The sequence below is a fragment of the Typopeltis vanoorti genome, chromosome 14 (assembly GCF_054136105.1).
Source record: "Typopeltis vanoorti isolate ZY-2024b chromosome 14, IOZ_Tvanoo_1.0, whole genome shotgun sequence".
NCBI classification, from domain to species: Eukaryota; Metazoa; Arthropoda; class Arachnida; order Uropygi; family Thelyphonidae; genus Typopeltis; species Typopeltis vanoorti.
In genome coordinates this window covers 106,814,037-106,827,846 of record NC_143562.1, presented here as the reverse complement: position 1 = coordinate 106,827,846, position 13,810 = coordinate 106,814,037, and the positions used below count along the sequence as shown (strand labels likewise).

The 13,810-nt window shown below is 36.6% G+C and overlaps 1 protein-coding gene across 1 annotated transcript in view; it reads right to left on the bottom strand.

Annotated features, from left to right (window-relative positions):
- Nucleotides 1-13,810, bottom strand: part of LOC150099822 (insulin-like peptide receptor) — a 538,418-nt gene that overhangs the window by 53,924 nt on the left and 470,684 nt on the right. Inside the window, 1 exon segment of the mRNA XM_090403498.1 lies at nt 3,483-3,772. Coding sequence (XP_090259624.1) covers nt 3,483-3,772 — 290 coding nt within the window.

The window sequence follows — 13,810 nt, the reverse complement described above, 5'->3', positions numbered from 1 at the left end:
ATAATAACCTGCTTGTCTCTGTCATCAAAGTATTCCTCAGGAACCAAGCAATCCATGTAGTTTAGCCGCTTTTGCTATGTGTCCTCTAAACTTCAACTCCCTATCCACCAACACTTCCAAAACTCTGGCTTCATCTATTTTCTGGAGTACAGTTCCATCAATGTGGTATATAGCTGGTAATTTTTTCATACCAAAATGCATAACCTTACAATTTGCCACATTACACTGATGTCCATTCTCCTTTGCCCAGACTGCCAGTCCATCCAAATCATTTTGCAAAATTTTAACTTCATGTGTATTAACTATTGCTCTACACAATTTTTCATCATCAGCAAACAATGGAACAGTTCCTCTCAGATTCTTTCCTATATCATTGACGTACAAATTAAACAGCAGCAGCAGCCCAAGAACAGAGCCTTGTGGCATGCCACTAGTCACAGGCCTTCTTCTGGACTCTGCTCATGAATAAACTACTCTCTGATATCTCTCCATCAACCACCCTCTTATCCAGCACATGGGTGGATATAGGATTGGTGAGGTGAATTCCATTAGAATTCCATGCGGTATCCTGTCAAAGTGCAAAGTTTCACAAAGCAGTATCACTGTAAACCTATCACCTTTATCCAGCTCAACTGTTACTGTATTATAAAACGTAAGTTACTGAGGCATGACCTATCCTTCACAAAACCATATTGCCCCCTTCCATTCAGTATCCCATTTCTCTGTATTCATGCCTGTATTTTGCTGTTGACCAACTTCTCCAGTACCTTAACAACAACTCCTGATATGCTGATTGGTTGGTAATTTGCTACACCAGTCTTGGAACTCACTTTATGCAATGGAACTATTTTCCCCTCTTAAGAAACTAAGAAAACTTCTGAAGAGAAACTTGGAGAAGAACGAGCTGGGTTTAGGGCAGATAGAGATTGTTTGTCAGGATCATGTTTTCACTTTAATACGAATAATTGAAATTAAGAAATCACGGAAATATAACAATGGTCTACAACTAGGTTTTGTAAATCTGGAGAAGACATATGGCAAAGTACCAAGAGAAAAGCTGTTCAAAATGCTACAATTATATGGTGTAAATGGGACATTATTTCGAACAGTACATAGTACTGTATTTGAGTTGTAAGTCATCAGTTAGAAATGAAGGAGTTGCAGAAAGATGGTTTTGTATTAAATCAGGTTAGATAAGGATACACATTATCTACATGTATTCATCATCAACATGGATAACATTATGAAGAAAAGTAGCCTTTAACCTGATATCAAAACCAAAGAAATCTCATCTTTTTTCTTTATGCAGATGATGTTATACTCCTAAATAAATCCAGTACAAATCTTGTGGGATTCCATAACTAAATTGAATAACTACTGTAATTAATTTTTCATGAAAACTCAGCAATAAAAAGACAAAGACTGTGAAGATAGGCAGAACATTGAAAACATCAACTACATCCTGAATGGAGACTCTATAGAACAAGTAAAACATTTTAGTTATTTAGGTATAATTTTTAGTGAGTATGGCAAATTAGTATGTAAGCAGACAAAAGTAAAACTATACTAGCAAAGCTGGTATGGTTGTTCTGTTGTCTGTTTACATTTGAATTTGACTGAATAAATTTATATGAAATAAGAGAGAAATTAGTCAAAACACTAAACTAACTGTATACAAGATAGTGTTCAAATCAATGTTAACTTCTGGATCACTTCTAATCAAGATCATTTCTGACCTATAATAAAACACTTGATCAAACTTGAGACAACAGATATGAGAGTTTGGAGAAAGACTGGTGTGAACAGATGGCATCAATGGCAGAATCATATTAAAACTGAGGATACCAGGATGGAACTTGTCCTTGTCAGCATTCAGGAATCTGTGAGTAGAGCTAATCTCAGGTGGCATGGCCATTTGCACAGAATAGATAGGAAAGATTAGCAAAAAAAAAATGTATTTGTTGCCATGATGGCAGGAAAAAGACCATCAAAATCTAGGTGAATTAATACAGTAAGAAGTGCGTTAGAAGACCAAAATATAAGATCTGACAATATTGGAGTTCTGATAGATAACAGATTAATTTGGAGGAAAATTGTCAACAGAAAGTTAACAGTGATGTAAACACTTTGTGTAGTGTTCTCGTAATATCCTGTACCATCATCACAAATCTGATACTGATGACGATGTTTATGTCAACATGGCTTTCAATTTTAATCAAGCCATACTGACATGCTTTTTAAGTATAAATCTAAGTACTTAACATTTATTTCAGAAGTTACAGATTAATATGTCAAAATTTACTCATAATTTGACAAATCATTATTAAGAAATGGAAATGAATAAAACTCTTATATTAGTTGTTCAAAATGTCTCTTTCTTTTACTTGGATTCATATTTCTGTGTGCATATTAATCCAGTGTATCATTAGATAGTCATTATAAATGTAGTCTTCAGATTTAATTCTCTGATGCCATGCACTTCAAATATAATAGTCTAAATACTAAGTATTTACCAAAAACTATCACTGGAAGTTCATTTCAGCCACACAAGAATTTTTTATAAATCAATAAATGCACATAATGAGTATCATTTCTTCCATTTCAAGTAAACATCACTTCATCAGTGTATAAACTGTAGCTACAACACATCAGGATTTGCAAGCATGCAGAAAATTTAGTTCTTGTAAATAGTATGGATGTAAATACTAAATGCATATTAGGCTTAGGTGCTGGGTTGCACTCATAATAAAATTTAATGGAATGAATACAGCACAGAGCAATAATTAAACAACAGGTTTAATCGTTCTGATATCGGGTCTCTGTCATAGACATCTTCAGGGAAAGAGTATTAAAACTGTAATAACAGACACAAAAACACACACAATAATAAGCGAAAATTAGATTAATTTAAATATAAAGTTCTACGAGAGGTGCTCCTCTATGGGTGTTATTGTCAGCCTTATCTAACCTTGGGTGGGAGGCCTAAGAATTAAAGTTTACCAAATCTTGGCAAGTTTACCACAACCATATTTATTTAGATTGGGCTGGTTTTTTTTAAATCTGCTGCTGATTCTAAAAAGAGTCAAGTTTGTATTTGCAGTGATGAAAACATAGCAGTTTTTTCTGTCTGATTCTGTGCAAGGTATTCAATGTCAGTGAGGTCTAGCTGACCATGCCTTTGGATACTTTGCACAGAAACAGATGGGGGAAAAACCACTATGCTTCATCATAGCAAATACAAACTTGACTCTTTTCAATGGCATTAAAACAGGTTAATGCCTTCTTTTTCATCAAAGATCAATGAGAGGGGGGCTGAATAATAATATATAAATAATTAATTGCCGATTTCATAATAAAAAAAATTAAGAATTAATTTTATTGAAGCAATTAAATCTTTCAAGTTTTCCTTTCAGTGTCACACAGAATTAGAAAAATGTATGTATACCTTCTTAATCAAGTTTTTTTCAGATAATTATGCTTACCAAACATCTGACTGGTTAGTAAACACTCCATCTTTTAGAGATTCAGGAGCCATCCATCGAACTGGCAGTAGTCCTTTCCCTCCTTTCCGATAATAGTCTGTTTCATATATGTCTCTAGTCATGCCAAAGTCACCAATCTTTACTGTTAAATCTTCTGCTACCATGCAGTTTCTAGCAGCAAGATCTCTGTGAACAAATTTCTTAGCAGCTAGATAAGCCATTCCATCTGAAATTTCTGCTGCCATCTGGAGTATACGCTTCAGTGTTGGTGGGTGATAACCTGGATTTTCCTGAGAAGATAAAATAGATGTTAGATGTAATTATTATTATTAGAAGAAGAGACTCTAAGGACTCATTAAGTAAGGACACATCACTCACACCACTTGTCACACTTTCTCTTGAATTCATTCACACTATCTGCACTCACCATCCAAAGGCAAGCCATTCCAGTTATTGCCCTATGAAATAAAATTATCTAGTTCTCAACCATCTTGACTGCATTTATTCTTAACTTCCAAGGATACCCTCTTATCATTTCGTCACCCTCCTAAAAATGAAAAATTCCATCTACTAGTATCCTGTATGACACTTTCAAAAGTTTGTTGGTCTCTCTCTCTCTCGTATCATCTCCTTTCTTCTGCTTGCTATTGTCTGCAGCCCATAAATTCTCAATTTCTCTCTTCATAATCTACATTGCACAGTCCCAGTATTATTGTTAACACACTCTCCTTTACATCCTCTCCATTTATCCTCTAAGTTGTATTCACAGTCGTCTTTGCTGTATGGCTACTTCACTTCAGTTTCCTATCAGTTCCTATTGACAGGATTATTCAGATTTCTTCTGGCATAATCCTGTCAATATAATATATCATTGAATATCTCATTACACCAAAGCATATAACTTTACATTAATTAGCATTGAACTGACAGTTATTTTCACATGCCCACACTTCCAGCTTATTCAAATCATTCTGCAAGTATTGCATATCATTTGCATTGTCGATTACCCTACCACTTTGCATCATCATCAAATAGCTCTGTCTCTATTAAATCCTTCCCAATATCATTAATGTAAAGAAAGATTCAATAGCAATGGACCAATAACTGTTCCCTAGACTACACCACTGATCACCTTAAATCTTGCAGACTAACCCCCCCCTCAATACACCACTTCTTGATATCTGTCAATCATTCAGCCAGCCGTTCTCTTTTCCAAGTTAATAGTTTATAATTCAATCCCATATCCTTCAACTTATGCAACAGCCTTCCATATTGAATCCTGTCAAAAGCTTTAGAAAATCCATTCATTCCCTTTGTCTAATACAGTCATCACATTATTATAAAATGTGAGCAAGTTATTCAAACATAACCTTTCCTTAGTAAACTCGTACTGTTCATTGCAAAGTATAGATTTCCTGTCAATCCATTTCTGTATACAATCTCATATCAACTTTTCCAAAATCTTCACCACTGCTCCAGAGATACTAATAGGGAGAAAGATACCACAGTTTTTGCATCACCCTTGTGCAATGGAATAATTAATCATACATTGTTTCTTCTCCTGTGGAATCGTCTCTATGTGCTGAGTCTATACAGCCAGTTCAGCAGAACATGTTTTTTCATGACTTATTTTTCATGGTATTAACAACACCACAAACACTTTTATCAACCAAGATGTTTTATTAACGTTTATATTTCGCTGATTTTCAACTCAGCATCATCATCAGAGCACAACACACATGTAAACGCGACAGTGAGTGAGTGAGTGAATGAAACAATATAATTGCAAAAGACAAAAGATCTAAAGTCCTATTTTGGCGCCCTCTAACGAAAAAAAAAAAAAAAAAAAAAAGCAGTTATCCAGGAGTTTTTCTTAGGATAACCGTCTCCCAAATTTGTGGCAAATTAATGCAACCATATTTGTTAAGGTTGGGAGAATTCTTCAAAGCCATTGCTGACTCAAAAAATAATCTTTCAGATCTATAACGACTCCTAAATAGCACATTCATTTTCCTCCATCTAATCCTGTGTGTCCAAAGCGTGGTCTGCCAGTCCCGACTTGCCATAGTAATAGTAGCGAATGTATCTTTCATGTTTTTCCAGGCGGATGTTCACTGATCTTCCTGTTTGCCCATAACAGGCCAAGTCACAGTCACACGGAACTTCATACACTCCTGGGTGTGCTAAAGGGTGAAGTTTATCCTTAGGCGAGCGGATCAGAGTTGCCAGCTTGACATGAGGTTTGAAAGTGGTGCGAAGGCCATGTTTCAACAATACTTTGGCTATATTTTCCGATGTACCTCTGATATAGGGAATAGAAATGGTCATGTTGTATTCTTGTGTATTAGGGGCAGGCAGAGTAATGGGCCTATGTAGTATTTTATCTATTTTGTAGGGATTGTAGCCGTTGGCTAAGAACGTATAGCGGAGGTATTGGAGTTCAGTGGTCAGAGCTGTATCGTTAGAACAAATGGCTCTGGCTCTGTGTGTAAGTGTTTTTAAAATCCCATACTGTTGGACTGGATGATGATGTGATTGTTTATGTAGGTATCTTCCTGTGTGTGTAGGCTTTCTGTAAATAGAAAAAGATAGTGATCCATCTGAAAGGCAGGTGACTAATGTGTCAAGAAATATCGCACCACTTTCAAACCTCATGTCAAGCTGGCAACTCTGATCCGCTCGCCTAAGGATAAACTTCACCCTTTAGCACACCCAGGAGTGTATGAAGTTCCATGTGACTGTGACTTGGCCTGTTATGGGCAAACAGGAAGATCAGTGAACATCCGCTTGGAAGAACATGAAAGATACATTCGCTACTATTACTATGGCAAGTTGGGACTGGCAGACCACGCTTTGGACACTCCTTCACACAGGATTAGATGGAGGAAAATGAATGTGCTATTTAGGAGTCGTTATAGATCTGAAAGATTATTTTTTGAGTCAGCAATGGCTTTGAAGAATTCTCCCAACCTTAACAAATATGGTTGCATTAATTTGCCACAAATTTGGGAGATGGTTATCCTAAGAAAAACTCCTGGATAACTGCTGTTTTTTTTTTCATTAGAGGGCGCCAAAAATAGGATTTTAGATCTTTTGTCTTTTGCAGTTATATTGTTTCACTCACTCACTGTCGCATTTACATGTGTGTTGTGCTCTGATGATGCTGAGTTGAAAATCAGCGAAATATAAGCGTTAATAAAACATCTCTGTTGATAAAAGTGTTTGTGGTGTTGTTAATACCGTGAAAAATAAGTCATGAATAACCATCAACACCTAAGCTTATCTGTTAGATAGAACATGTTTTTATCATCCATGTTGATTATCCTATCAACCCCTATTGATAAATTACTACTCAGTTTATGCAACAGCTCTAGTACCTCTTCCTCATACACCTGAGTAGTTCCTTCATCTAGTGTAGAGGTTAGCATTGAGCTAATTTTATATCAATGCTCAGTTATATTGATGTGGTACACAGCTTGTAATCTACTTATCCCAAAATTCATAACTTTACATTTCTCCACATTAAACTGACCATACTGAGATAATGGGTATTATCTTTTACCCATACTGCAGGCTATTTAAATTATCCTGCAAACTTTCCACATCATCTTGATTCACTATTATTCTACTTAATTTTGCATCATCAGCAAACAACTGCATATTTCCTTTCAGGCCATTTCCTGTATCATTGATGTACAAATTAAACAGTATTGATCCTAGCACTGAACTTTGTGGTACTCCACTAGTCACCAACTTTCATCTGGATTCTGCTCCTCTGTATACCACTTTTTGATATTTGTCTAGCAGCCACCATCTTATGCACATAACCAGTGTCATATCCATCACTATTTGATCTAATTTGTGTAACAGAGTACCACATTGCAGTCAGATGCATACTATGCAAAATCCAGCAGAATCATCATGTAGCCATTTCCCTTATCATCTCAACTCAGCTGTCACTCCATTATAAAAAGTTAATAAATTACTAAGGCATGACCGATCCCTCACAAAGCCATGTTGACCCTCATATAGTATCATATTTTTTTCTGAATTCTCTATTTTACCAATTTTTCTAGTACTTTTATCACTCAGCTTGAGATACTGATTGGTCTATAATTTTTATTTATTTATTTATTTTTTTTTTGTCACCTCCAGGGAGTCCAAAGACTCATTGAGGGAGGGCATCCACTCTACAACTCTGCTTCCACCACTCACAATTCACCAACTGACCGCAACTACACCAACGCCATCTACCGCCGACCACCACCACCACTGATATTTCCACAGAACAATCACAAACATCCATGCCCACGGCGGGATTCGAACCCGCAGCCTCTTGACTGGAGAGCTTTGTTACTATAGCTTTAGAATCTCTCTTATGCAAAGGAATTATTCTGCCCTGTTTCTACTCACTTGGAACTCTACCAGAGCTGATTCTTAAAGTGCCTAGTCAGAGGTATTGCCTTTGCACATTTCCACAAAATACAAGCTGATATCTCATCAAATCTCACACTTGTATTCACATTGAGATTCTGCAATATTCCAAGAATCTCCAATTCGTCCACCTCTGTTCCCACATAAGTCTATGTCACATATGTCACAGCATTAACCTCACTTACATGATATACCCTTGCAAAGTGTTCCCTCAGTAACTCGACTATTTTATCTGCCTCTGTCACCTCATGACCATCAGCACATTAAGGTTATTCTCCCATAGTCATTCTTCCTCTTACTTGCCACATAGTGAAAGAACTCTTTGGGATTTCCTTTGGCCTGCTTGGCTAGTTTCTTCTTGTAATCTGATTTTGCCTTCTTTACCATACTGGTCAGCCTTCTTGCTTGACCTTTGTCACTTTTCTCTTTATATACCCTCCACAGCATTTTCTTTTTCTGAAGCTCATGTTTAATGATATTACTCATCTGACTGCTACCTGATCAACCCTCCTTATCTTAGGTATACAATTTAATATAGCTTCCTCTAGATGCCCCTTTACTATCTCCCATGCACCACTAACGTTCTTCCATTACAGGATTTTATGCCACAGCTCAGCTTCAGGCTTTTTTCTAAGCTTGTCATAATCACCTGCCTTGTAATTCCACATATATAACCCTTCTTGACAGAATATCCTCAATTTTTAATCTCCCAAGTCAGGACCACATAGCTCTTCTGATCCTATGACCACGTGCAATATCCTTGCACTTCAAGTCCCCTCTATCATATACTGCCTCAAGTAATTATCTCTCAGTAGATGTATAAATTCCATTTCTTTCTTGCCATGTGATCACTATTCCTTCCAATCTATATCTCTGTAGTTGAAGTCCCCCCATGATAATCACTTGACCTGCACTCATTGTACTAATTTGCTAATGCATGTCTTCCAGATCATCCTGGAATCCCTGGCCTACAGCAGCAGCCAATTGTATAATTTGTCTTATTGTCTTGATCTCACTCCAGACTGTTTCAAAGAACAGCCGCCCTCCTGTTTATTATCTGTTCTTTTTGGCTGCAATTCATCTGCTATCAACAGCTGTAGCCCCCCCCCTCCCAATCTTATGTTCTCCATCTCTTCTAAAAATACTAAATCCTTCACATTCTATCCCTGTAGCTACATCATTTGCTGTTAGCCAAGTCTCTGCCTATAACTTTTGGCAAGGTTGCACTAACAATGTCAAAAACTCCTCCCTCTTGTTCCTGATGCTATTAGAATATAGAAGCTACAGCATTCCTTTAGGCCTTAGCCACCTTTATTTACTGAATTGACTACCCTATTCAATGTTTTGGCTTGAGAGACTAGATTCTGCACTTGCTTCATGGGTGCCTTGACACACAATCACCTGCTACCACCCTAACTGCCTAAATTCCTAAATTTGCACTTCAGCGTGCTCGGTGAACAAATCGCTTTCCAGACACCTAACACCAACACCATTTAGATGCAGTCTGTCAGCTTTATACAAATCCTTGTTTCTGTCAAACACAGGCCATAGTTCACAAACTCTACATCATTCCTTCTGCACAACCTGTGTATTGATTCATTTGTGATCGGCGCCCTCCTCAATTCACATCTATCATAGCGTTGTAAGGGACTTACAATTTTTATCTTCTAGCTCTTCATTTTCCCTTTGCCCAGAAACTCCTTCACATTTTTCTTCATAGAATACCTCTCACCTTTCAAATGATTAGCATCGACTAAGACAGTTTAGATCTTACGCCTTACCTTTTTTGCATCTGGCTGGCATGACTAATATCATTAATTTCTGTACCAGGGAAACATGATTTTGTGATACTTTCGTTAAATACTTCACTGATTATTAGAGACCACAAATGAACAAAAACATTGAAAGAATATTCAATTTCTCAAGGGCCCATAAACTTTTGAGAATGCCCAAGTACAATACCAAGTACCAAGGAAGTAGTTACTTTATTGTAATAAGTAAGTAGATTACTAAAACATTACCTCCCTTTAGCAAATCAATGCTGTCCATCAAAGATAATACCATTGTTGTCAAGCCAACTCAGGATTGTTCTCACAAGCTTCTCCAACACCTTAACCACCTGACACACAGAGAGGCCTATAGTTTGATGCTTAAGTTCAATCACCTCCTTTATGAAGTGGCACAATATATAGCATTATATAAATTTTATTTGTTTACAAAATAAAAAAATGCTGAAAATTAAAGCAATGGCTGTTGGTTTCTTTGTTAAGAAAGATGATATTTTGTGTGGAATGTAAGATATTAGTTTGTTCCTTTCAATAACTGATGTTGTATCAGAGCAGGAATGATGAACATTTTCTGACCAGTGTCTGGCAAAACTAATCATGATGGAAAACAATTTGTGTCCATTTAAATTTGAGGAACTGGGGGGGGGAGGGTAATAGTGACAGTGAATTTGCATGTGTTTAGTGTAAAATAAACATAACTAGAGAGAGAAATGTTCAGTATATTGATTTAGCTAGTTAAAAAGGAAGTTATAATAATGGGGGACGGATTTTGATTTTCAAAATGTAAACTAGAAGAAGGAATAGCATATGGGAGAAAAGGAAGAGAATTTCTTGAATTCTTAAAGAATCACTATCTCATGCATTTGGTGATAGAGGGAACTAGTGGACAAAATATATTAGATTTATTAATAACATCAGATAAAGTAACAGTAGAAAAATAACATTACCACCATTTGGTGACAGTGATCATATAGTCCTTACCTGGGAGGTGCAGAGGCATGTAGAGGTATCCAGAATAAGAGGATTCATGTAAACTATAGAACAGGAGATTATGGAAGGCTCAGAAAACAGCTTGAAGCAGTTCTATGGGAAAAGGAACTTGAAGAAAAAGATATTTAACATGGCATTGGGAAAAGTTAAGAAGAATTTGCTGAAGCAATAACAGTTTGTGTGCCTAAATCGAAAAGGGTTAAAGAGCATGTAAGAATAGATATTGATAGTGGTCAGTGTGTTGCTTAGGTATGATGATGGTGAGTTGAGATGAAGAGCAGGGATGATGAATGGTATGTTGTCAGAACTGTGCGAGGTGAAGGAGTGGAGTTTTGTGAATGTGTGGGATGCATTTAAAGGAAAGATGGAAGTACACAAAAGAAACGGATTGCATTGAATGGATTTGGTGTGAGTCAGAAAGACTATTGCTGCAAGGAGGAATGAGAGATGAAAAAGGGACTAAAAAGACTGAAGTGATTGTAAATAAGAACACTAGTACTATGAGTGATAATAAGAATGCAAGATGGACTGGGAAACACAGTATAAGGAGAGTGGATGCTGGAAGTCAGAGTGAATGCGTGTGTCTGAAGATGGTCAGTATGGGAATGGGATGGCCTGGAATGTACAAGATGTAGATAAGTCTGAAGAGATATATAGGTCAAGTGGTGATAAAGGCAATTGGAAATGGTTAGGTGTAGTGAAATCACAACCTACAAGTTGAATGGGCAGGACTGGTTATAGACCTAAAAGTGAATTGCTGTGTTTATTTACAAATGCCAGGAGCATCAGAAATAAGGGAGATGAAATGTTTTTTTCTTTCTCCAGTGCAGTGCACTGGACAAAGAAAGGTAGAAGAAGATAGTGAAGGAGGCGTCAGACACCAACGGGCAGTGAGCCCATGGTTCGTGATGATGATGATATGGTTTTGTTAACTGAGTTTACTCACCCCAAAATTGTTGGTGGCATAACAATGATCTCCTGATGGAAATAGAAATGGAAGGGTATGATGTTTTCTGTGAGAATAGAAAGGACAAGGGAGGAATAGGTGCTGTTGATAATAGCAGGTAAATTATGATCCCAGAAAGTGGCAATGTTTTTCAGTCAGTATGGTGTGAGGATGAAGTTGGCAGGAAGAAATATATAGTTGGATGCTGCTATAGGCCAGGAAATGTGGAGGGTGATGATGAAGAAATATAAGCAACTTCTGTTAGCAAACAAGGAAAGGGTGATTTTAATTATGGCAGTATAGACTGTAATGAAGACATAGCATTTGGGAATAAGGGAAATGAATTTCTTGAGAGAGAACTCTTAGGCAGTATGTAAAGGAGGGCATACAAGGATCAAGAGTTTTAAATTTGATCATTTCATCAAAGGATGTGATTGTGAGTAGTGATTTTTTTTTGTGAATTGTGTGTGTGAAAAGGATGATGTGAACTGTGAGTAATAAGGTGTGCCACAAGGGTCTGTTTTGGGACCATTGTATGTTGATATAAAGCTGGTGCAAAAGATGCAAAACTGGGGAAAGCAAATGTTGTGGCCTTAAAGAGGATTTGAATAGATTTCATGAGTGGACAACAGTATGGGACTGTTAGCTCAATGCGATATGTTAAAATCCAGCATTATTTCAAAGCTGAATGTAGAAATTATAAAAGTTTTTATAATTTAGTAAATACCGTTAATAGTGTTTCTGGCCTTTTGAAGTTGCCTAGATAAACCTAGCAGTGAAAGACTGCTTCCTGTAAATGGAAAATTCAATATTACCAGAGGTACAAAGTATTAGGGTATACAGAAAGTGAAGACTGTTGTTCATGCTCAATAATGAACTTAATGTGTGTGTATATAAGGAGTTAATATCCAAAAACTGAAGTAGTACTATTTCAGAGTGGGACCCAATTGCAAGGATATCATCAACAAAACATAGCCAAATATGAGGTCAAGGAGAAATGGTGTTAAAAATTAGGTGCTCCATAAAGTGATCAGTCAGAGCAGGTGATATTGTGTAAGCAATTTATTTTGCCAAGTAAAGTATCCAGTATTGATGGTAAACTTTTATGGTAAAAATTTTTTACCATTGATGACAAAAAAATAATTTAACAGTGTCATCAGGGAAATGTCCTTGTAAACATTGTAGAGTTTCTTGGATTGGTACTATCATTTCAGACCCTTGAAGAGATGTTTAATTTTTTCAAAGGCAAAATTATTTTTGAAAATAAGAGATGATTTTTGTCAGTGAAGTTTTGTAGATGACTTGAGAGATATTTTGCCCAATAATATTGGATCTCCTACTTATTATTGACTTTGACTAATTACTTTATGGAGCACTCGGAGGACCAAATTTTTAACACTATTCCTCCTTGACCTCCTATTGTTGTACTTGACGTTTTTGATGATGTTTGCCCTAATTGAACAGAGACTTATGCCTATCTGTAAGTTTTTGGAAGTAATTGCCAATTAAATGTTTATTTTTTTTAAATTATATATATTTCCCTGGAACTTAAATAGCATTTTCTCCTACTTGCTAAGCTGTGACTGAGACATATAGAAGTATACACATGCTGTATGACTCATTCTTGCATTTATATTTTAAGTGCTGTCACCAATTCTTCTGCTTTCTCCTGGAACGATGCTCATGTTGCATTGAACAAAGTATATAGGAATATTTAATAAATTCTCATTTCCTTTACACGTGTGAAACCATTATTTTAAAATAAGATTGGTTGGAGAGTGGGTGTGCTAAACACTCAGCCGGTTGGCTGAGTGTTTAGCACACCCACCTATCACTATCTTATCACTATCACTTCCTGCCAACCTGGCAGGAAGTGATAGTGATAAGAAATCTAGAGAATGAATAAGGAAAAAAGTGTGAGAGAAGAAGGCAAGAGAAAATGGGAGAGTAAGGGAAATAAGAAAATTGAGAGAATGCAGTAATAAAGGGGGGGAGAGAGAGATGAGAAGGAAATGGGGGGAGAAAGGGAAATGAATGAATGGAGCTGTGAGGAGCGTAATATATGGAGATTTTATTATTTAGGATGTCCAGAATAGAATGTTGGTGCTTGATGATGGAGAGTGTGACTTTAGCAATGAACAGAGGACAAGAGCGTGAATGAGACAGAGATA